This window comes from Staurois parvus, unplaced genomic scaffold (assembly GCF_062004578.1).
Source record: "Staurois parvus isolate SC_StPar_1 unplaced genomic scaffold, SC_StPar_1.0 ptg000327l, whole genome shotgun sequence".
In the NCBI taxonomy this organism is placed as follows: domain Eukaryota; kingdom Metazoa; phylum Chordata; class Amphibia; order Anura; family Ranidae; genus Staurois; species Staurois parvus.
In genome coordinates, this window is record NW_028318123.1 from 5,622,961 (window position 1) to 5,644,999 (window position 22,039).

At 39.5% G+C, this 22,039-nt stretch overlaps 1 protein-coding gene across 4 annotated transcripts in view; it reads right to left on the bottom strand.

Moving 5' to 3' along the window:
* Positions 1-274: 274 nt before the first annotated feature.
* Positions 275-22,039, bottom strand: part of SH3KBP1 (SH3 domain containing kinase binding protein 1) — a 544,697-nt gene continuing 522,932 nt past the window's right edge. For 3 of the 4 annotated variants that reach the window (XM_089683906.1, XM_089683908.1, XM_089683904.1), the window contains 3 exons: positions 21,205-21,458; positions 12,357-12,420; positions 275-9,028 (listed from right to left, as the gene is read on the bottom strand). In XM_089683906.1, coding sequence (XP_089540032.1) covers positions 8,987-9,028; positions 12,357-12,420; positions 21,205-21,458 — 360 coding nt within the window. In that variant the 3' untranslated portion in view covers positions 275-8,986. Of the gene's footprint in view, positions 9,029-12,356; positions 12,421-18,969; positions 19,207-21,204; positions 21,459-22,039 lie in introns of those variants that run through there. The other variant, XM_089683907.1, reaches the window with a different exon arrangement.

The window sequence follows — 22,039 nt, forward strand, 5'->3', positions numbered from 1 at the left end:
GCATAAGACTTGAGAGACAGCAGTGAACTGAACTTCCCAATTAAAGGGTGTGTGTGTGCTCTCATGCTTATTGTGGTCAGTTTATAATAGGAATGCAGAGGGACTGGCAGGATCACCAGGGATTTCACACAAAGGAAACAATACAAAGCGTAGATGATACTTTTTCATACAAGTACATGGTACAACATGCACATTCCCAGAGTATGAAATGAAATGTTGGGTTTACATACTCTTCAACTTTAAATATGTCATTTTAATTTCCCAAAAGTCATAGTATACTTCATGTGTTTATTAAATCCAGCAAATAAAAAATGTAAAAAAAATACACAAGCACAGCATTTCAATATAAAAACATTCTTTTTCATTATTATGAAGCTTACAACAGAGTGGCAAGTGACAATACATAAATATTAGGGATATTATAAAAATCCAAGTTAAAAACAACCATCACTAAATATGCATTAAAATTATTTTATGAATCGAGATATTGAATTTACTTGATTCATTGTAATGGTGTTTGCTCAGACACTGTGGGGGGAGATAGTAAAATAAAACATAATTTACATTTCATTTCATTTCATTGTGGTGCATATAAATTACAATGAGTCTGTAAAAACATAGTAAAGAGAACAGAACAAACACAGGTCACATATTAGAATTCCTGCAAGTACAACAAATTGGTACAGACATTCATTCCATGCTGTAAGTTATAAAATCACCTTCATAGATACGTAGGCTTGCTCTTCTGAGACTAGCCTTTCCTGGCTGGGTGTGCCAAGTGCAGAGAGCAGCCTCACAGCGGAAAGAAGTTTGTTTTGGTTTTATAATGGCATATTAAATGGGTTAAATATACATTTGAAGGTAAATATGTTCTTTGAAATCGCATGCATTCTTTTCACACTGGCCACTTGGTTATACTTCAGTGAAGAAAAAGACTTGTCTGGGTCTGGTAAGAACACTGTAAAACACACACCAATCTACAAACCATTTGGAAAACAATAGTATTTATTTCCAGTAGCATTTTCAACCATAGAAATAGTTTGAAAACTTGAGAAAAGTGGAAAAGGTAAATGGGCTCATGACAGAAGACATAAAAAAAACCTGAATGAGTTATATAGAATTTGGGGGTGGCAAAAATGGTCTACCTGCAATTTAGTTACTTGTTGTCTCTGTTAACATCAGTGGGACATTCCATGTGCTCTCCCCCTATATGTTTACAATGAATATTGCTGGTAAAATGGATCAATACCCAGAATTTTGCTTAAATTTCTGTTAACAGGGATGGATAAATAAAAAGTGATAAAATGGCTTAAGTGTTTACCTTTTAAAATATCTGAGGGCAACATGAAACACATTATTGAGTACTGAAACTGAAAAATGGCCAGTCTAAACTCTAATTTTTCCCTTTAACAGAGATCAAGGGTACGGGCAGTCTCCGGGTTACGAACAAGATAGGTTCTGCAGGTTTGTTCTTAAAGTAGAAGTTCGCTCTTTTTGATAGCTGGCACATGCATTCTGAAGGAATGGTATACCCATACCGTTCCTTCACAACACTGTGCTTTGGCCCAAGACTCCTGCGCATATGCCTGCTTTAAGTTGAATTTGTATGTAAGTTGGAACAGGTACATATTTTAAGTGTAACTACAGCCAAAAAAATACATTTTAAGTTTTTTGGATAGCATAGGAAAGGGTTAACACCCCTGTAATGTTTGTTTTGCTGTCTGTGCTCCTGTTCAGAAGAATTCACCTCACTTTCTGTCCGTGTGACAATTGCATTTTGAAAATTTTGGGTTGTTGTGGAATCAAGAATTGGTGATAAACCTTCAGTGGAGACAGCTTTTTCCCATGGTAACTCTTACAGGAGTGAATTTCCCTTTCTAGGGGTAGATTTCCTCTCACTACTTGTTTCTCCCACTGTTTGCAAGTACGAGTCCTTCATAACCCGAACGTTTGTAACTCGGGGACTGCCTGTATTTGGTCACATGAAAGCTCTGATATAAGCCTTGAGCAGTATTTTTTTCAAGAAGGCATTTAAACCATTATATTGTTCTTTCCTTTTTAATCAGCCAGACAGTTGACACAGCTTTAAGTTAACATTTGAGTCAAAGTAACAGGATGGCATCAGTGTGGGAATGGTTTTCCTTCAGTCAGTTGGCTTTTGTCACGAAAGTGTAGGTCACCCAAGCACTCTAAAATGCATGTTCACCTGATTCCTGGTTGAGCAAGAAGAGCTGTGTTGAGGGTAAAATAATTTATTGTTTACCTAGATTTTAAAGGGACCAATAAGAAAATGTTACCAACACAATACAATTTCCTGAAAGCAGACAGCAGTCTGGAAACTGTGTAATCAAATGTGATTGCATGTATCATCTGTTCTTTTGAGAGCCACTGCTAAGCCTTGCAGACTACTAAATCTGGGTATGCACTACAAATGCCACTGCAGACCTGAAGGCTCTCTATCCATGATACAAAGCATGACAATCTCTTTAGGTCACCAAGCTTCAGTTTTGCATTGTGGGATGTAATGGGTCTGTTTAAGCTCAAAGCAGTAGGCATAACAGGTCAGCCTATCTACTGAACATATTGTAAAATATTTCCAGGCCAGAAGGGAGATATAATTGATATATCCACCAGTTTGACGATCTTTGAATATTTCCAATGAGAATCACCTTGGCACCATCCATATAGGATGGATATGCCAGACAGAGTTAAATTGGATTGGTTACCATCAGGTCATCCTGTTACTTGGTATTGCTTTGACAATAGTAGACAATGTAGAAAATACAGCTTCCATCCCTGATGCTATAAATAATTTAGCTACATTATTCCCCACCCATTGATGGCCACAGATGTCCTGTCTCCAGCCAACACAACAGAACTGGTGCAAGGATGCAGCTTCTGCATCTTTACAATACATTTTCAGTAGCTGAAGAGGAGGCAGGTAAAAGTGTGACGGTTAACATTCCTGGTTAACCAAGGAAAAGGATGTAGAAAATAGCAGAATAAAATCATGGAAGAGGCTGGTCAGGCAAGCATGTATAATATGATATCATCAATAAAAAAAACAAAAAAAAACAGAATATGTCCTATTCTTTTGAAAACAGGATCAGATTACTATCTTTCTGTTTTTTTTGTAATTTCAATATATACAGTCATGGTTCAAAATATTGGCACCCCATTTCTGTCAGAAAATGCACCACTACACCTGGAAAATTGTTGCAATTACAAATGTTTAGGCATTCTCAAGTTTATTTATTTTCTTTGTATTGGTAAAGCCAAATCTGACACATTCCATGCATATCCTCAAAAATGGACTGGAAAAAATTATTGGCACCCTCAATTTAATACTTGGCAGCATACCACTTGAAAAAAATAACTGAAATCAATTGCTTCCTGTAACCATCAATGAGTCTCTTACACCTCCCTACAGGAATTTTGGACCACTCTTCTTTCGCCAACTGCTCCAGGTCCCCCAGATTGGAAGGGTTTCTTTTCCCAGCTGCTGTTTTTAGATCTCGCCACAGGTGGTCTATGAGATCGAGATCTGGACTCATTGCCGGCCAGTTCAGTACTCTCCAGCGCTTTGTCTGAAACCATTTCTGGGTGCTTTTTGACATGTGCTTTGGGTCATTGTTCTGCTGTAAGACCCATGACCTCTGACGGAGACCCAACTTTCTGACATTGGGCCCTACATTGCACCCCAGAATTCTTTGGTAGTCTTCAAATTTCATTATGCTATGCACATGGTCAAGACATCCAGTGCCTGAAGCAGCAAAGCAACCCCAACACAGTTGTACCTGTACCTGAAGGTCAGCTTAAATTTGCTGATTGAGGTTCTCTAGCCACCATTCAAACTATCCATTGAAATCTTTGATCAATTTCTCTCTTTCGTCCACATGCAGGGAGATTAGCTACAGTGCCCTGGGCTGTAAACTTCTTGACAATGTTGGACACAGGAACATTGAGATCTCTGAAGATGGACTTCTAACCTTGAGATTGTCCAAGCATTCCCACAATTTTGGTTCTCAAATCCTCAGGCAATTATTTGCTGCTCTTTCTTTTCTCCATGCTCCCTGTGGCACACAGAGACACACAACAGAAAGGTTGAGTCAATTTTTCAACGTTTTAACTGATTGTCCATGCATTTCCACATTTTTTGTTCTCAAATCCTCAGGCAATTCTTTGCTGCTCTTTCTCTTCTCCATGCTTCACGTTGCACACAGAGACATACAACAGAACTCTTTAGTCAATTTTTCACCATTTTATCTGGTTGCAGGTGTGATTTGTATCTTATCAGCACATGTTAATTGATGTAGGTGAGTTAAGCTACAAATTACAGGTGCATCACATACTTGGAATGCAATTTCTTACAATTTTGAGAAGGTGCCAACAATTTTATACAGTCCATTTTTGGTGTTTTGTGTGGAATGTGTCAGATTTGGCTTTTTGTTTCACTTTTTTGTGTCATACCAATACAAACAAAAGACATAAACATGACAATACCTAAACATTTGTAATTGCAACAATTTTCTGGGCGAAGTGGTGCATTATCTGTCAGAAATGCAGGGGTGCCAATATTTTTGGCCATGACTGTAAATAGCCTTCCTAGCTCACCTCTCAGACCTGGAGCCAAGACAACCAAGGCATATTGCTGCATTGCCTGCCGCTTATGACATTTCTTATTTGTTTAGCTGTCTCTGATTACTGCTGACGTGCAGCACCATTCTCAAGTTATTTGGGCTTCGGATCTGCTGATGAGCTGTTTACATGTTAGAAGTACCCTACAGAATAAAATACAGATACTTGTGTGAACACTCCTGTTCCATTATTTTATTAATACAGCAAAAATGTATTGCTGGTTTTTCTATTTGACAAGGAAGACATGCACTTAACGCAGTGCTAAAGAGACGTTTGTGTCCATGTGCCCCATAAGAACTGCCTGTGACAAGACTTCCACAAACCCTTGCAGCAGGAACACCCTTGGTTTCTATAGGCTGCAATACTATACTTTCATATGACATGTATTTAGCAAATGTTCATTCTATGGTATGGATCAATAAAGGTCTCTTACGTAATGGTCTCTTAACTACTAATACTCATAAAAAGCACCTCTCACCTGCACAAACTGATGCCTGAGCTATTATTATAAAAATACTGGTCAAGTCCACAAAATGGCCTCATTATTTGTAGGCAAATATGAACATTAACCACAACCATGCATTTTCCCTGTAAAATGTCTGACATCTATATGTATATCTATTGCTGCTTTTATTTTATATCTTTATGACCATATGAATTAAAAATAGTTCTATACATTTAAATTGGATTTAGATTTTCCAATTCCCAACACTAGAGGTTGCTGTTGCACTACAGTCAGTGAGGTTTGAGTTGGTTTATAGGCATAGAACAATGAATGTCAAATTCTGATATTTCAGCTGTTTCGGATTCCTTTTTTAATCTGAAAACAATGCTTATATTTCTGGAAATATATTGCTTTAGATAAGTATAACTTACAAGGCTAAATTATAATAGGGCAGAGAAAATTAAAAAATTATTTTCATCATTGTACAAAAAGCATCAGAAGTAAAATACAGTCTGACTTTCCCAATGGTTTGTTGTTTCTTTACCATACGTCACAGCAGTTTGCACTATGGTATTAAAGGGATTTTTAAAGAAATTTTGGGGTTCCCTATGCAGTAACACAAAGGGGACCATTCCCACGCATGTTTTCCACGCAAGATATCTTTGATGTCAAATTTCATCTGCAGTACCATCTCTTGATGAAATCTGGTATTACAGTGCTTGAGGTGATTGTAGCCGTATTAGTGCATTTGCGACAGAAACAATTGAGTACTGTCCGTGATACTTTTTTTATTTGCACTAACATACAATTTTGAGGACAAGCTTTTGGGGTATGTCCCCTTCTTCAAAGTCCAAACAGTTCAGAATTGTATGTTAGTTCAAATAAAAAAAGTATCACGGACAGTACTCAATTGTTTCTGGTATTACAGTGAAAACTCTATGGGAACAATATTTTTTGTACCTGGACTTGAATCTTCTATTTCGAATGTCAGCAAAACAAAGTTCCATTATCAAACAGGTGTTTGACACTAGTAAACTACACTTTTCCCCCCAAATAAATATGTATTGATTGCTACAAATAAAACCTACTTTTTTCATAAATGTCTTCCAACTGTCTTTTTAACACGTATACCTCTTCTATACATCACTAAAATGCAAATATCATACTTTCTGAAAAGAAAGGGACCATCACTTAAAATTATAAGTCTACAGTCTTTTTTTTAATAAGGGCCAATACTAAATATTCATATGAATGCATTATTTTCGCAGTTTTTTTTTCTCCAACAAATCCTGTCTGGATCTGTAGTAGGGATTTCTGAAGAGATGTTTTACTGCACTAAGATGTGGATGCACAGGCATTTTCTTATCTCAGCATATGTGACAAAATGCAGAAATCCCCCGACCTCAAACATTAGGACCATATTTTCTTAGATCTGCTTTTACTAAAAAAGGGGAAGACTGTTGATGGGAAACATTAGTCTAATTACAAAATGATATACAATTTTAAAATGAGGAGTGTTTGAAATGGCTGAATACAACCATTAAATACTTTTAAACACTTTGCTTAAACAGCTTTTTTATTGTGGTAGAGCATTTCTTTACCAAACCGGTCACTGGCATCCTTGAAAATGTTGCACTGCATTATGCTGACAGTGCAGTTTATACACAGCGAAATATTGAAGGCTCCGCTGCATCATGGAAGCTTATCTATTATTTCATGGATCAGACCTACTCAACTGTGGCATATTAAGGTGTAGCCACACACAGGCACAGACACTAAAATTCTACGTTTTCAACATGGTTCCCATAAGATAGGCACACAGGGGCAGTATACTTAAAGTAGAACTAAAAGCAAAACATTTTTGTTTTAATTTTGGATTGAATAAGGGAGCGGTATGACCCCTGTCAATCTTTTTGCCATCTGTGCCCCATTGGAGAGATTTCCCTTCACATCCGGTCCCATAGCCAAAACCAGAAGGGAAAGGAAATCCTTGCAAATTAGGGGAATCTCTTGGGCCCCCCTCCAAGGTCACCATAACTAGTGTCCCATTGGAAGATTTCCCCCCTATTACTGTTATGGGGACAACCCAAATTTGGGATTTTCTTGAGTTTCAGTTTTAATAATAATGGTAAACAGGACAAATGTAGAGGGTTTGAAACTCCCTAACAGGCACAGATAGCAATAAAAACCTGACAGGCATTCCAATCCATCTCCACTCTGTCCGAAACTAAACAAAAAAAAAAAGTTTACACTTTTGGTTGGTTACACTTTTTTCACAGAATTTAATGTACATTTTCTAAAATGATTGTGGGTTCCTATTGGCATTAAAGAAAATGTTAGCAGATATTGTTCAAGTGATACTAAAGTCAAATTTTTCTTTCCTTTTGAAATAACAAACATGTTATACTTACCTGCTCCATGCAGTGGTTTTGCACAGAGCAGCCTGGATCCTCCATTTCCCCGATCCCCGGCTGGCACTCTTGGCCCCTCCCTCCTGTCAGGTGCCCCCACAGTAAGCAGCTTGCTATGTGGCCCCCGAGCAGACGTGCTTCCGAGCTGCAGTTCTCCTTATCCATTCACATACAGAGCCATGGCTCGGCCCTGCCTCCTTCCTCTCCTGACTGGCTCACTGGCTGTGCTTAACAGCAGTGGGAACCAATGGCTCCCGTTGTTGCCTCAGCCAATCAGAAGTGAGAGTCCCTGGAGAAATTAGGCTCTCCAGGACATCATTGGTTCAAGAAGGAGCTCAGGTAAGTGCTAGGGGAGGGCTGGGGGGGGGCTGTTACACAAAGAAGATTTTTTACCTTCATGCATGCAGGTAAAAAACCTTGAGCCCTTAGAACCACTTTAATATGTGTGTTCAGCAAAAATGTTTTCATTTTTTTGGTTTTGTATAGGGTGAAGAGAGATTAAAACCCCTGCCCTGGATTTTACCGCTATCTGGGCCCCACTAGAGATATATCCCTTTCTTGCTGACCCATTGAAAATTGTTTCACCAGACAGGAAGTGAAGATAAATTTGCAACAGTGATACAAACAGCAATAAAATGTTATCCAAAAAAAAAAAATATGCTTTGCTGTTGGATATTTTTCCTTTACATCCTATCTGGTAAAACCATTGTCAACATGAGAGTCATAGAATGCAGTACCCCCCCTAAAAAGACAAAAAGGGTTCTTATTCTTCTCCCCGTTATCTGTCTGGACATACACTTGATCATAACTGGCATTTTATATATATATATATATATATATATATATATATATATATATATATATGTTTTTTTTTTGCAAAACAAAAAAGGCACAAACCATATTTAACCATCATTTTCCTATTTTAAACACACATTCCTAATGTACAGTGAAAACTTCAGAAGCTTTGTATCACATTGCATGGACAGTACATTGCATATGTACGTTTAAAAGTCATAGTCATGGATGTAAATGAATACATCTGGGAAGGAAAAAAATACAATTAAATGACATAACTGCACACCATACAAATTGTTTAGGAGTCTGAGATAAAGACATACGCAAACACACATACAAAAAAAAAAAAAAAGGAAAAATTATAAAGCTTGTAAACAGACAATCTGTAATACACTTATTTATGGAAAAATATCATAAAAAAGTACCACTCTGAAGTAAAACTGCCTGAGTTTCCTTCATTCGCAGTTTTAAGAGGAACACTTGAGCACAACATGGAGTTGTCTTGATAAATACGTGTGCCGAGCACTACAAATGTCACCAGAGTCTCCTTGGTTGGTAGAGCTGCTGTTGTGCTTTCTGAGCTTCTGAGGTGAATCTTAAATCATTTGGCACCAAAAATATTTTGGCCTGTGTGGGAAGAACAGCTCTTCATTTTTGACTTCCGGTGGATGAAAGTTATTTACTAGGCATGATTCATTCATTTGGACTGTAGAGATTTCCTTATTTCATTGACATCCATCTGAAAAAAAATAAAAAGCAAAAAAAAAAACACAAAACATGTAGGCTTAATAAACTTTGGCTATCAAACAGTGCTGCCAACCAAAAGTTAACCAGGAAAGAAAAAAAAAAAAAAAAAAAAAAAAATACCATGAGTTTATAGCTTAAAGTGGAACTTTATTCTAAATCAACATTGACTATATTTCATTCTTATGCTGCTAGCAATAGTAAATAGATAGGAAAGTACTGTATATCAAATTTACTTGTTTTAAACTTTTTTTTCCATTTTTTCCAGTTACTTCCTGCTTTCCAGGCCTAAGCAAATGATGTGAAACATTGCAGCAGTCTTCAGGAGAGGAGAGGTTTTCTCCGCTAAGCACACCCTCCTGCCTGTGTGCCTAAGCTAAGGGAAGATGGATTCCAGTAAGAAAATGCTACATGAATCATCTGCCCTTACTCAAGATGGCCACAACTATCTAGGGGGGTTTTTCAAAGTGATTTCTAAGCACAAAAAAGGCATTTAGGTATGAATGGATGAGTAAATTTGATCTGAATATTAGAAATCAATGAAATAGTGTTTTTGGTTTGTGGTGCTCAGATGCAGTGTAGTTCTGTTTTAATTCACAATTCACTTCAAAGGGTTTAAAAGATATAAACCAAAGAAAGAACATCTCCATAGAACAAAATGAGGGCTGGTATGCAAATTGGTCTTCTTTGGATAACACAACATTTCCACTATCAGGTCCTAGTCATTAACCATCATGAAGCAATGGAACAAAACAAAATTGGTCAACTGTTCAAAATAGCTTTCTTTGCATATATTTAAAATTTCAGCTAATATGTCCTAGTCATGGAACAAAACTGTTATCAACAGGACAGTATACCTTCAATAAGACTTCAGTAAATACAAGTACTTTATTACCAACTTTGCCATATAACAAAATCCAATGTATTCAATTGCCCTGACCAAGCATTTAAGATACACAGCGGAGGGAATGTTTTTCTGTAAAGAAAAAATTTGTACTTTATGCACAACATTTCACAAATAATTTCACCCATTTTTTCACCCATAGTATTCTCCTAAGTTGTTTGTCTTGGGGTTACTCAAGAAATGGCACAATTGAGTAGTTATGCAACACTGTACATAAATGAATTTGATGTCATTTTTTTTTCCACAAATAGAGCTTTCTTTTGGTGGTATTTGATCACCTCTGCGTGTTTTTTTTTTTTTTGCTATAACAAAAAAACCCAACAATTTTGAAAAAAAACCCAAAACAATATTTTTAACTTTTTGTTACAAAACATATCCAATAAAAAAAATAAAATTTCTTCATAAATGTAGGCCAAAATGTATTCTGCTACATGTATTTGCTGAAAAAATCCCAATAAGTGAATATTAATTGGTTTACGTGAAAGTTATAGTGTCTACAAATGGCGGTATATAAAGTGGAATTTTTTCTTTATATACTAGTAATGGCGGTGAACAGCGACTTATAGAGGAACTGCGGCGGGCATTCTGATACTGGGTGGGAACTGACTAACCGTCATTGACATCTCCAGTGACAGTAATACAGTGACCAGTGCTAATAAAAACCACTGACACTGTAGTAATGACACTGGGCAGAAAGGGGTTAACATCTGGCTGATCAATAGGTTAACAGTGTGCTGTTTGTGTTTTACTGTGTTGTGTTTTACTAGGGAGACCTGCTGTTTTCTATCTCTTTGCTGTGCAGGGAGATAGAAAGCAGCACATCCATGCTGACAGGAGAGATATCTGTGTTGTTTACACACACATCTCTCCCCTCTCAGCTTGGCCAACGATCACTGAGTCCTGGCCAGGAAACGCCGGCCAGGACCTGGGGATTGACATCCTCAAGAGCCAATGGTAGCACAGGCAAGGCAGTGCGTATGCACGCCCCCTACCCGGAAATGCAAAATCAAATATAGTTTTGTAATTTTGCACAGCGCGGCCGCCCCATGGGGTGGTTTTGGTTAAACTGACAGGCGGCTCATATTTTCCCAGTGCCATTAGTTAATGGGACCAGATAAAAAGCTGCCACACAGCTGTTCTGTTCATTAACTGCTGACTACCAAGATGTCATTAGTCAGATCTGTGCTGAGCCGATCTGTGTAGCTGGGTGCTATGTGATTGGTCATCACAGCCGTTACATGTTATTGTTGATTCCTCACATTCCTCCTATAGCAGAGGGAGAAGATAGGTTGTAGTAATTTGTGAATGGGAGAAGAATGATGCATCAGCAGCAGCTGAAGATCCCTTTGTTCATTTTTACGGACACTGAGATCTTATTCACTACCTTCCTTTCCTATAACTGTGACCTAAATTCTGTCCTTGTACCTGGACTGTATATTAACCTCTCTTATCCTTCACATTAACCCCTTCATCTCCAGCCTGACACTGTATGTGACCTGTATTTTAACCCTTTCAATTCCTCCTCCCTTTGTGTATGTACCTTATCTAGCAGACCATTAGCCAACCTCTGTGTTTTACCCAGGAGTGTATTTACTGCAAGGCAAGCAAGGTGTTTGCCTTGGGCGGCATTTTTCGGGGGGGGTGGGGTGGTGGCCTCCTGGAAGAAAGGACTAGTGGCAGGTGACAGGAGATGGGGACCAAGTGAGGTGCTGCCTGAGCTCTGCCATTAGATCCGAGAGATGCTGCAGGTTTTGGGTGGGTGTAGGTAGAAGCTGGCTCTCATTCCAGCACAAGCAAGGGCGACACTGGGGATGGCTGGCTGCAATCATTCCAGAGAGGTGCAGGTGAGTGCTTGAAGAATGCATCTCTCTGTCTGTGGCTCTGGGGGTGGCCAGCTGCTTTTTCTCTCTCTCCCCTCTTTTTTTTATTTGGGTGGGCAGGGGGGAAGCGCCCAAATTTTGTGTTGCCTAGGGCAGCACAAAAACAAAGTACACCACTGGTTTTACCCCCTCAATACCAGTTTCTTCATTTGCAAAAACTTGGAAAGTCTCCTTTCCAAAAAGGGGTCACTTTGTGGGTTTTATACTGTCCTGGCTTTTTTATGTGCTATTTTTTTTAAAACAGAAGCAAAGAAAACTGTTTTTCTTTTTCAAAAATTTTGTATTAAATAACAATAAAAATAAAGCTCTGTCTAAAAAAAAGGTATAGAATTAATTTGGGTACAGTGTTGCATGACTGAGTAACTGTCTGTCAAACTATTACAGCAAAGAAAACTGAAAAATGGCCTGATAATAGAAAAATAGCTTAGTAAGGAGTTGGGGTTTAATTGTAGCAGTTGCTTTGTCGTACATGGCACAGAAAAAGACCAGTTTAAGGTCATAAAACATTATAAACAGGCTGATATTGGTGCACACTGTACCTGTAATCGTAGACGAATCTTCTTTTCCTCGTCCAGTTCCGACAACAGCTGTTTTATCTCTTTTCTAAGAAATAAATACAATTATTTGAGCCGTTATAAAATTTACTGAAGCAAGTTACTAAATTTATTACTTTCATAAGACACTTATATTTATACCGCACATTGCTGAAATTATATACTTAATCAAAACCCAGTCAAGTACAAATTGTAAATATTGTTGTAAATGAATTCCTTTGCATGAAATGCAGCATATTAGACCTTGAACTCACATTGTGAGTTGTGTTGTGTGAACCACTAATCAAATCAAGGAAAAAGTAACAAAGTACAGTAACCCATTACAAACATTTGAATGTCATTACTCTGCATGATGAAAAGTAGCATCTGATGGAAGGTTATGAGTTTGAACTGTTTGAGACAGGTTTGTAATAGCAGACAACAGAAATCTGTTGATTGTTAATATACTGTACAATGTGTGCAGCCATGTTGAACTACTATTCCCACTATGTACAGTATCTACTGTAATTTGGGGACATCCCTGAGGTACAGGGAAGAGTCCATCTTCTGAGGAAACTGATAGAGTACATTCACTTAACAGCAGCCCACAACATGGCTGCCTGTACTTTGTATGCCTATCCTAGATTGTAAACTCCAAGGAGCAGGGCCCTCTAATCCCTCTTGTATTGAACTGTATTGTTACTGTACTGTCTCCCTCCATAATGTAAAGCGCTGAGCAAACTGTTGGCGCTATATAAGTCCTGTATAATAATAATAATAACGTTTATGTGCATGCTCAGACAAAAATGCTATACCGGGCTATGTTAAAAAGATTTACCCTCAGTTACGGAGTTTGAACTATCATTTGTCAAAGGGATAGTGGTAGAAGGAGTTGGTAAAATAGCTTTGACAGTGCTACAACAAGGAGAAGTTTCTCTAAATAGTGGTTGACAACGTATGCGCTACGTGAGGACTCAAATGCAGCTCCTGACATCATCAAAGGGCTGCACATAATGATCAATATATGTAATGCTCAAGAAGAGTATCAAACTGCAGACCTAATAGAGGAAATTAAGTTCAGAGAGTGTGGGCATGCTACATTTTTGGCTGAGGTATGCTGCAGAAGACAATACAAAACTGAGAACATGTTACATGAGGCTACAGTAGTAGAGATCATTTCTATTATCCCTAATCAATGTTCCCACTACAGACTGCTGAGGTTCGAGAGCTGTGCTTCATATATTAAAGAGCCACAGGTTGGGCACCAGGGCTCTAAAGAATAGGAACCACACAGATTGAGGAATCCATGCAAAAACTAAGAGGAGGGCGCCAGACATTTGTCTCATAAGTCCATAACACTTTTTTTTTTTAATTCTCTTTATTGAAGTTTTTGCAAAAGAAAGCAGTAAAAAACAGAGCCTCTGGGCATTCCCCGACTCAGGTTAGAAAAACAATCAATATAACATAAAGGTAATAACATAAGAAAAGCTCACTCTCACCAACTAACTAATAATCTGAAATCGGTATAACTTGGAAGGAATTATAAGTCTTGGCGTACATAGGATAAGTGAAGGAAAATAGATAGGGGAACCCTAAAACCCCCGTTGAACTCCCAGGTGTTCTCATATAGAGAAGTATAATACCCAGTAAGTTCCTTCAGAGTATCTGAAGGGGAGGTAAGTAACCCACCCGTGGAGGAATATATCTCAGGGATCACTGTTTGATAGCAGCGCTCCGCAACCAAGTTAGCAAGAAGTTTCCCGTTTTTATCCCGGGATTCAAAAGGTTTTCTTGCCAAGGCTCTGGCATCAGCATGGACAATATCTGTAAGATCTACCTTAAGGTCATTCCTGACCTGTTCCAGGAGGGAGAAGTTGTCCATGGTGACTCAGTTGGCAAAAGCAGCTGCAGCCTCCCTATCCTCAAGCTGGGTAGTGTTGATTGCACAGCTTTAATTGCATATATATATTATCCTCTAGCAGTGGCCTTGTACGCCTCCCAAACCATGAGCAAGGATGTAGATCCTTCATTAAATGACCAGTAATCAGATTCTTATCAGGTTCTTATCAACTAGTTCCTTAACCTTAGAATTGTGAATCCAGGCAGGGGCCAATCTCCAGCAGCCCGGGTCCCACAGGCCACCCACCCCCAGAACGAGTTCAAGAGGTGAGTGGTCAGAGAGGCCAGCCGGAAAATAGGACACAGAGTTAACGAATGGCAATACAGAAGAACACACAGCAACACAGAGGAAGATCCAAAGATTATATCTATATGCGAACCAGATCTGTGTGGGGTGGACAGATGCAAATACTGTTTGGCTTCTGGATGTTTCCAGCGCCAAAGGCATCTGCCCAACCCACCAGATCCTGAGAGGTCTTCCTATTAGGATTAGAGGTGTCTAAAGCCTCATCCAAAATAGCATTAAAATCTCATCCTATGACCGCTCTAGCAGGTAGGAAGGGAGCTAGACGCTCCTGGATACGTTACAGGATATCCAAGTCAAAAGGGGGTGGGAGGGGCTACCACACTCCAGAGAGACAGAGAGTTGTCATGCCCTTGGATAAGACTATATGTAGTCCCCCCGGAAATGTGTACTACCCGACCAACAACCATCAGAGCGAGTGAAAAGAATAACCTCAACAAAATAAACACCCTACTGTGTAGCTGAACAAATAACATCAACTAGCTATCACAGTTTAATCCCAAAAATGTAGTGCAATTAGTGTCTACTTAGTGTGGGGGGGTGGGACAACAGTATCACATCCACCTGGAGATGAAGCTCCCTCAAACATATAGATATGGGGCTGGGGAGCATGGATAATCCTAGTATAAGAAGAAGAACTTTGGCAGGCTGTCAGTCTTCGGAAATATGAAACATATGTAACCCCTCAGTCAGGGACACACTGGAATTTAAGACCCCAGCCACCTCGGGGAACCCATAGTCAGCAACAGCCTGAAGTAGAAAAGTGATAAGGAGATAAATAATACAGGTCCCCCTAAGAGGAAAGGGATGGGATGGAGAAGAAGAGGGATATCACAGCTTACCAGTCCAAGCTCCAGGCCAGGAGGGGAATGAAAAAGAAGTGGGCTAAAAGCAAAAAAAGACACACTGTAGATAATGGTCATTCAGCATAACTTGGCCAGCCAGTCGTCTGCAGCTTCAAGCGTGTCAAAGAATTGGACCGTACCCTCATGAGGGATTCGTAGTCGGCTGGGGTACATCATAGTGTAAGGGATGTTCTTGTCATGGAGTCTCTTCTGAATATCCATGAAGGATTTTCGCTTCTTCTGCACTTCAGATGAAAAGTCATGTTAAAGGTGCACCGTGGTATAATCATGTGTTTCCAGGCCTCACCAAGAACACGATTCCGAACCCTGTAGTTGAGGAAGCGAACCAGAAAAGGGCCGTGGGTGTGCACCAGGTATTCTTTTCCCCATAGGGACCATGTGAGCCCATTCAATCACATACGTGGGCGATATTTCTTTCAACTGCAAGAGGTCTTTAAGAAAAGGTCTCCACAAACTCAGCAGGCCCCGCAGCCTCTGGCAGGCCAAAACTCTGACATTGCTGAGCCTATTCTCTGCATCGTCCGATTTAGCAACCAAGTGCTTTACCGTGGTCTGAAGGGTTTGCAAAAGTTAAATGTGTTGCGCTGTGATGTCTTCCGTGGCAGAGATTTGATCCTCCATGTCAGAGAGGCGGCCTCTAATCTTGTCCAAGTCGTTTTGGATGAGGTTGCATTCTCCAGCCACTCTATCAATTCTGACCAGCAGGGAGGTTTTACATTGCTCTATAGCCCCAAGAATAAGACTATTGTTGTCAGTATCTACCTGAGGGGGAGGCGGCACAGCACCCCCTGGATCCACCATCTCCAGCTTGGCAAGGAGTGTATGGAGCTTCCCAGCCAAGATGGTGTCTTCTCCGATGGTCTGAAGAGGCAGCTTGTTCTTCCCGGCTGGAGTATTGGGTGCCTTCTGACAGGATGGCATCACACAGGATCCCGGTGAGATGCTGATTATTTAGCCAAGTTCCCGGTGCAAACAGTCCATACCATTTTAATATAGTAAGAATCTAGCATCCAGCACTCAAGCAACTGCCAGCAGGTGGAATAACCCTGTCCCCCTGGGAAGGTAAACCTAATGATAAATACCCCTTTTCTGTTCTGATCAGCGGGGGATTTTCTCACAGATTCTCTGCACCCAACACCCGCTATCCCTGATCCCTGTTCGGCCTAAAGAGAAAACAACAGATCCCCTTCCTTTTTTTTTTTTTTAGCAGACTGGACCGGACTCGGAAGGTAGGCAGGTGTCAATGTACAATGTCCATAGGGGTGAAAGGACCTACTGATCAGGTCCACTTGAAAAACTGACAGGAGGACCTGATCAGAATGGTCATATGAAAAGGGCCTTAAAAGCGCTGGTATTTTTTTAATTATAATAACTTATCACCAAAAAAAGACTGATAACAGGGAGACAAGCGATAGTCTGTGTATTTTAGGGGCCAAAAATTATCCTTCATCAGAAAAATCTATTGAACTCTATACAAAAAAATCCTAAGGAGCAGGAAGAAAACAAGAGAGCTATCTCAATGGAGTCTTCTTTGTTTTCATGAGTAATCAAAAACAGATGGGGAGTCTAGCCTCTAATGAAAAAAAAAGTTTTAATTTTGTTCTGGTCAATGCTGGAGATTTTCCTTTACTTCTTGTCTGGTAAAAATGTTGTCATAGTGACAGTAAGCAATTAGATCTCACTTGCCCCAGAGACCAGTAAAAAGAAAGGGTAAAAAGGGTTCTAACCCTTCCCCAGTCTATCAAAAAACATAAAATAAACTTTTAGCTAGACATACCCTTTAAGAGAGATTTCCTGATGAAGCATAAAAAAATCCAGTCATATACAATGTATGTAGAGCTAATAATGATCTGTTTGGTGCAAAAAATGAAGAAAGCTCTGCTTCAGTGGGTTCAGGATAAAATACTAACTACGTCAGAAAATGAAACTCTTTCCAGCAGTGAACCCTGAGCCATCCAAAGTATATATTGTACACTTCACAATCATAAAAAATAAACAGCAGGTGCATGTAAGGAAATTTATGAGAAAATGTCACATAACATTTACAGGATGACCAGTTGACTTGGGTCAGGAAATGGCTAAATAAAAACATGCAGCAGTGCACAAATTCCTTAAACTGTCATTAAACCCAAAATATTTATTTTGTACTTTTCATTACCATTATGGGGTTGAATTACTAAAACCGAAGAGTGCAAAATCTGGTACAGTTCTGCACAGAAACCAATCAGCTTCCAGGATTTTTTGTCAAAGCTTAATTGAACAAGCTGAAGTTAGAAGCTAATTGACTACCAAGCACAGCTGCACCGGATTTTGCACTCCTCAGTTTTAATAAATCAACCCCTATGTCTTATACCTGTGTTGAAGCTTTCTATTGTGCAGCTCTTCATTCTATGTACAGTGAATACCTGGTTGACCCAGTTGTTTCTATAGACCTCCTTATTGTCAGTGGCAATGCAATAGGCAGCTGATCCTATGGCTGTTACATTGCAATTGCCAGGCAGCAAGTCTTGGCGCAGGCACATCGGCAATGGCAATGTAGCAACCATAGGATGATCGGCTGCCTGTTGTGTTACCATTACCAGTGTGCCTGCCCCAATATTATGCTTTGGGATGCCATTCTCTTGCATCCTCCAGCCTCCCCACTTTTTTCCAAGCAGCTTGTGGAGTGGCTACATTTTTTTGAATGACAGCTCCCCCTACCTTGCAATCCACGTCATGTGACCCAACAGCAGCAATCACTTCTGTGCGGCCAGGGGATCACAGAGATAACTTCCTGCAGTGACTATTGCAGGATACAACAGAGGTTTTCTGCTTGTTCTGCCCACCAATTTCATAGTGCAGAGCAAGTGAAAGACCATCACATGACCAGAGTGTAGAAATAAGAAAAAAAAACATTGATGTGTTCTATCTACAGTTGTTTATATTGCTATGTTGCTTTATCAGACATGTTGGCTGTGGTTTTAATGTGGAAAAGCAAAGCGCTGTGGTGACCCCATAGTGTAAGCTCTGGCAGGGCAGAAATAATGTCACACTTTTTATAGTTTCTGTACACAAATGCAATAGGAAGAATGTAGTAGTAGGAGTTCTAGCAGTCTAATTGACCTAGTCTTTGATCGCCATTTCTGCTTCTTTTGAAAAAGCCCCAACGAGCTCTACAAATAGCTGAGTGTGAATGGCTTTTACTAATCATTTCCTTCTCTCTTATAAGTTGATATTTTGGGACATAATTGTTTCCATTTTTGTTTTTCTTCCGATGACACAGCCATAATCTAAGAAGGGAAATTACTAGCTCCTAATAATGGCAAGCCAGCCAATAATTAGAATACTGCTAATTAAATCAGAGCTTTAGAGGCTATATGCAGACTGGATAGGAAGTGCACAGTAAGCGATGTGAAAGTGGAAAATTGATCAAACTAATAATCAGGGTTAAGATTGGAGCACTGTATTCCATCATAGAGTTTTCTTTTCTGAAATTACTTTAATTTTAGGTGTAAATTACAGGGTACATACATACACAAATGCATACCAAGGAGTTCACACCACAATTAACTTACCAGGCATTTTACATTATTATTATTTATTTTAAATACAAAGCTTTAGTCAATATCAAGCTGGAAGAATATATGAATATGTAGCCAGATGCTGTTTTAGTTTACATGTTAACCTGTTAAAAGTTTTAGCACAGTGCCCCATGCAGGCGCCCACCTGTCAGCAGTATTGATGCTTAAGCAGTATCTCCTTTACTTCCTGGACTGGGGTTTGTGATCCTGCCTTTGACTTCTAATGCCTAAAACAGCCAATCAGAAACCAACAAGGACAACACAACATGAGTGCCACTGCTATTAATGAACGGAAGAATGTGGCAGTCCATTCAGGGGTGGGAGTAAGTGTTGCAAAGATCTGGTGCACATAAGAATCAGATAATCCGATAACTCAGCCTATCTGTAAATCTTACATCACACTTTAAAAAGTATAACTGGCAAAATAAAGTAATAACGGCATGCTTTATATCTTGAAAAGTTCTTATATGGGATGTGACCATTTTTTTTAAGTTTTCCTAGCAGTATTTAAAACATGTCAAGAAGGGCAACTCATACATGGATAATCACCATATTCATATTCTATCTGTGGGCTTGCCATTATTCCTGGAGAGTGCTGCAAGTCCCCTCTATCACTCCCATTTAAAATGGTTCTTCAACAGGAGCAAGGTCCACCTATCTATTTTGTCACCCCCTATGTGCCAAAACGCTGCAATACATTAAATGATAAAAACAATAGAGAAAAGAGGTTACTAAATATTCTTACCCAACTTCCACATTGCAGGGGGTGATGTCATGCACCTTCCCAGTTGATCCTGAGAAATGTGAAGTGGCCAAAATCTCAAGAGATGGCACTTCAGCACAATGCAGGAACATCTTATTGTGAGATATGGGCTTCTCAGAATTCTCTAGAATCTTAATAGAAGGAGTGTGGTGGCTGCCTAGGCATCACAGGTGAAAGCCATGGGAGAGCAAAGTATTTTATTTTTTTTCCCTAAAGTTTTTTTCTTTCCATTGCTTACAGTGTTTCACCATGTGGGAAGGGGTAAATGAGCAGCTCTGGTGTTTTTAGTGCAAGGTCTGCTTTAAGAACATCTGATTGCAGAGAGTTTATTTTACACTGAGCAGTTGCTCAGTGGTTAGCACTTCTGCTTTACAGCACTGGGGTCTTTGGCTCAAATCAATGCCAGAACACTATATGCAGTTTGTATGTTCTTGTGACCTATGAGTTCCCCCCACACTCCAAAGACATGTGAGTAGATTGATTGGCTCCTGTCTAAACTGGCCCTAGTGTACGTAAGCATGTGCGACTGGGACCTTAGACTGTAAGCTCCTCAAGGGAAGGGACTGTTGTGAATGAACAAAAAGACTGTTGTGAATTAACACAATGTAAAATGTTGGGTAAATTGATTACCCTGTATAAATGCCTGTAATAAATAATAATTCAGTAAACCCAATAAGAGGCACCATTAACATTACAAAGATCACAATGTTAGTGTGCAATCCAAACAAACTGTCATGTAAAATGATAGGATAATGGCATTAGTGACATACAGTAGTAATGCCTCTTACATATTAATGTCTGCCCCATGCAACTTAAATTCCAACATCTTCCTCAGACCACGAAGCCCAGGTGCAGTATACAGCCTTCCACACATATGATTGGCTGTACTCGGGTATACACTGGTGCTGTTGTAATAGTGTACAAGTGCATGCAAACAATAGAAAATTTACAATAGCATCACTGTATACCTAAGTACAGTCACACACAATCATTCATGCCTAAGGAAGGCTGTACGCTGCATCTGGGCTTCCTGAGTGGGATAAGATGTCAGAATTTAAGTTGCATAGGGCTCAAACGCTCACATGCAGGAGGCCCAAAGAAGAGGTCACCTCCTATTTTGCAGCAAGGAACCTAAAATTGTTTTTAGGCAACTACTCACTCTATAAACGTTCTGGAACTCTTCTATAACCTTTACTTTATTACATTTTACAATTTTAGTGAAATATCATATATTCCTATCTTAAAATACAGCCATAATGGAAGCCCTAGACTTCTACCTAAATAGGGGTTTCCCTTCAAAGACTTCATTGATTGTAATACTATAGACATTGCTCAAGTATGGATAATTAGGAAAACTGACTTCATTATTGCAATATAAGTAGCACACTTATTATACAGCAAAATGTCTCTCTAGTATGTTAGAACACCAACTATCTATAAGTGTTTACATAGTAATGCATACTTTTGTTGGTCCTTCATTGTCTCGATGATGCTTCTCAGCTCTTTGACTTGTACTTGTAGCTCTTCCAGTGGTGTCTGGTTGGTTTCACCTTTGTGCCGTGTGTCAGAATTACTAAAGGACGGAGAGTTCGATCTGTGACTGCTTGAGGTGACAGAGTGGAACGCTGATGGTGCACCAGAAGCCCCATGTGAGAAGCTAACACTTGAAATTAAACCCCCAGGTTTTGGGGGCAATGCAGCTCTGTTGTCTGGCAACTAAAAAACAATAAGATCAGCTTAATAAAACTTAGAAATCCTTATTAAGGGAAATTAAACTAGACAATATACAATACTGAAAATCAAACTCTGCTATATCCATACAGGGCAAAGCCAGTGGCGTCACAAGGGTTGGTGTCACCTAGTGCTGTAAAACAAGGTGTCACCACCCCCCCAATAATTTTATAATTTCCCCATAACACCCACCACCAGCATTAAAATTACCTCACACATCTTCCTATGTTACATTTAATCTCCATGCAATACCCCCTCCCCCAATTATAATTACCCTGCAACCTCCCCTCCCTCATTATACATACCCTGAACCCCCCCTTCCCAATTACAACTACCCCACATTACATCTGATTACTTTGCCCCCCCCCCCCAACACACACCTCATAGTTGTAATGATCCCACAACCTCCCCTCTCCGATTATAACTGCCCGAGAGTATTTCCCCTATTACAATTGCCTACCCCCCATCATAAATCCCCCACTCCACTATAATTACCCCATGGTACTTCCCCTGCCCCATTACATTAAAATGCTCCTGTAATTCCTCTCCCATCCCGTTATAATTAC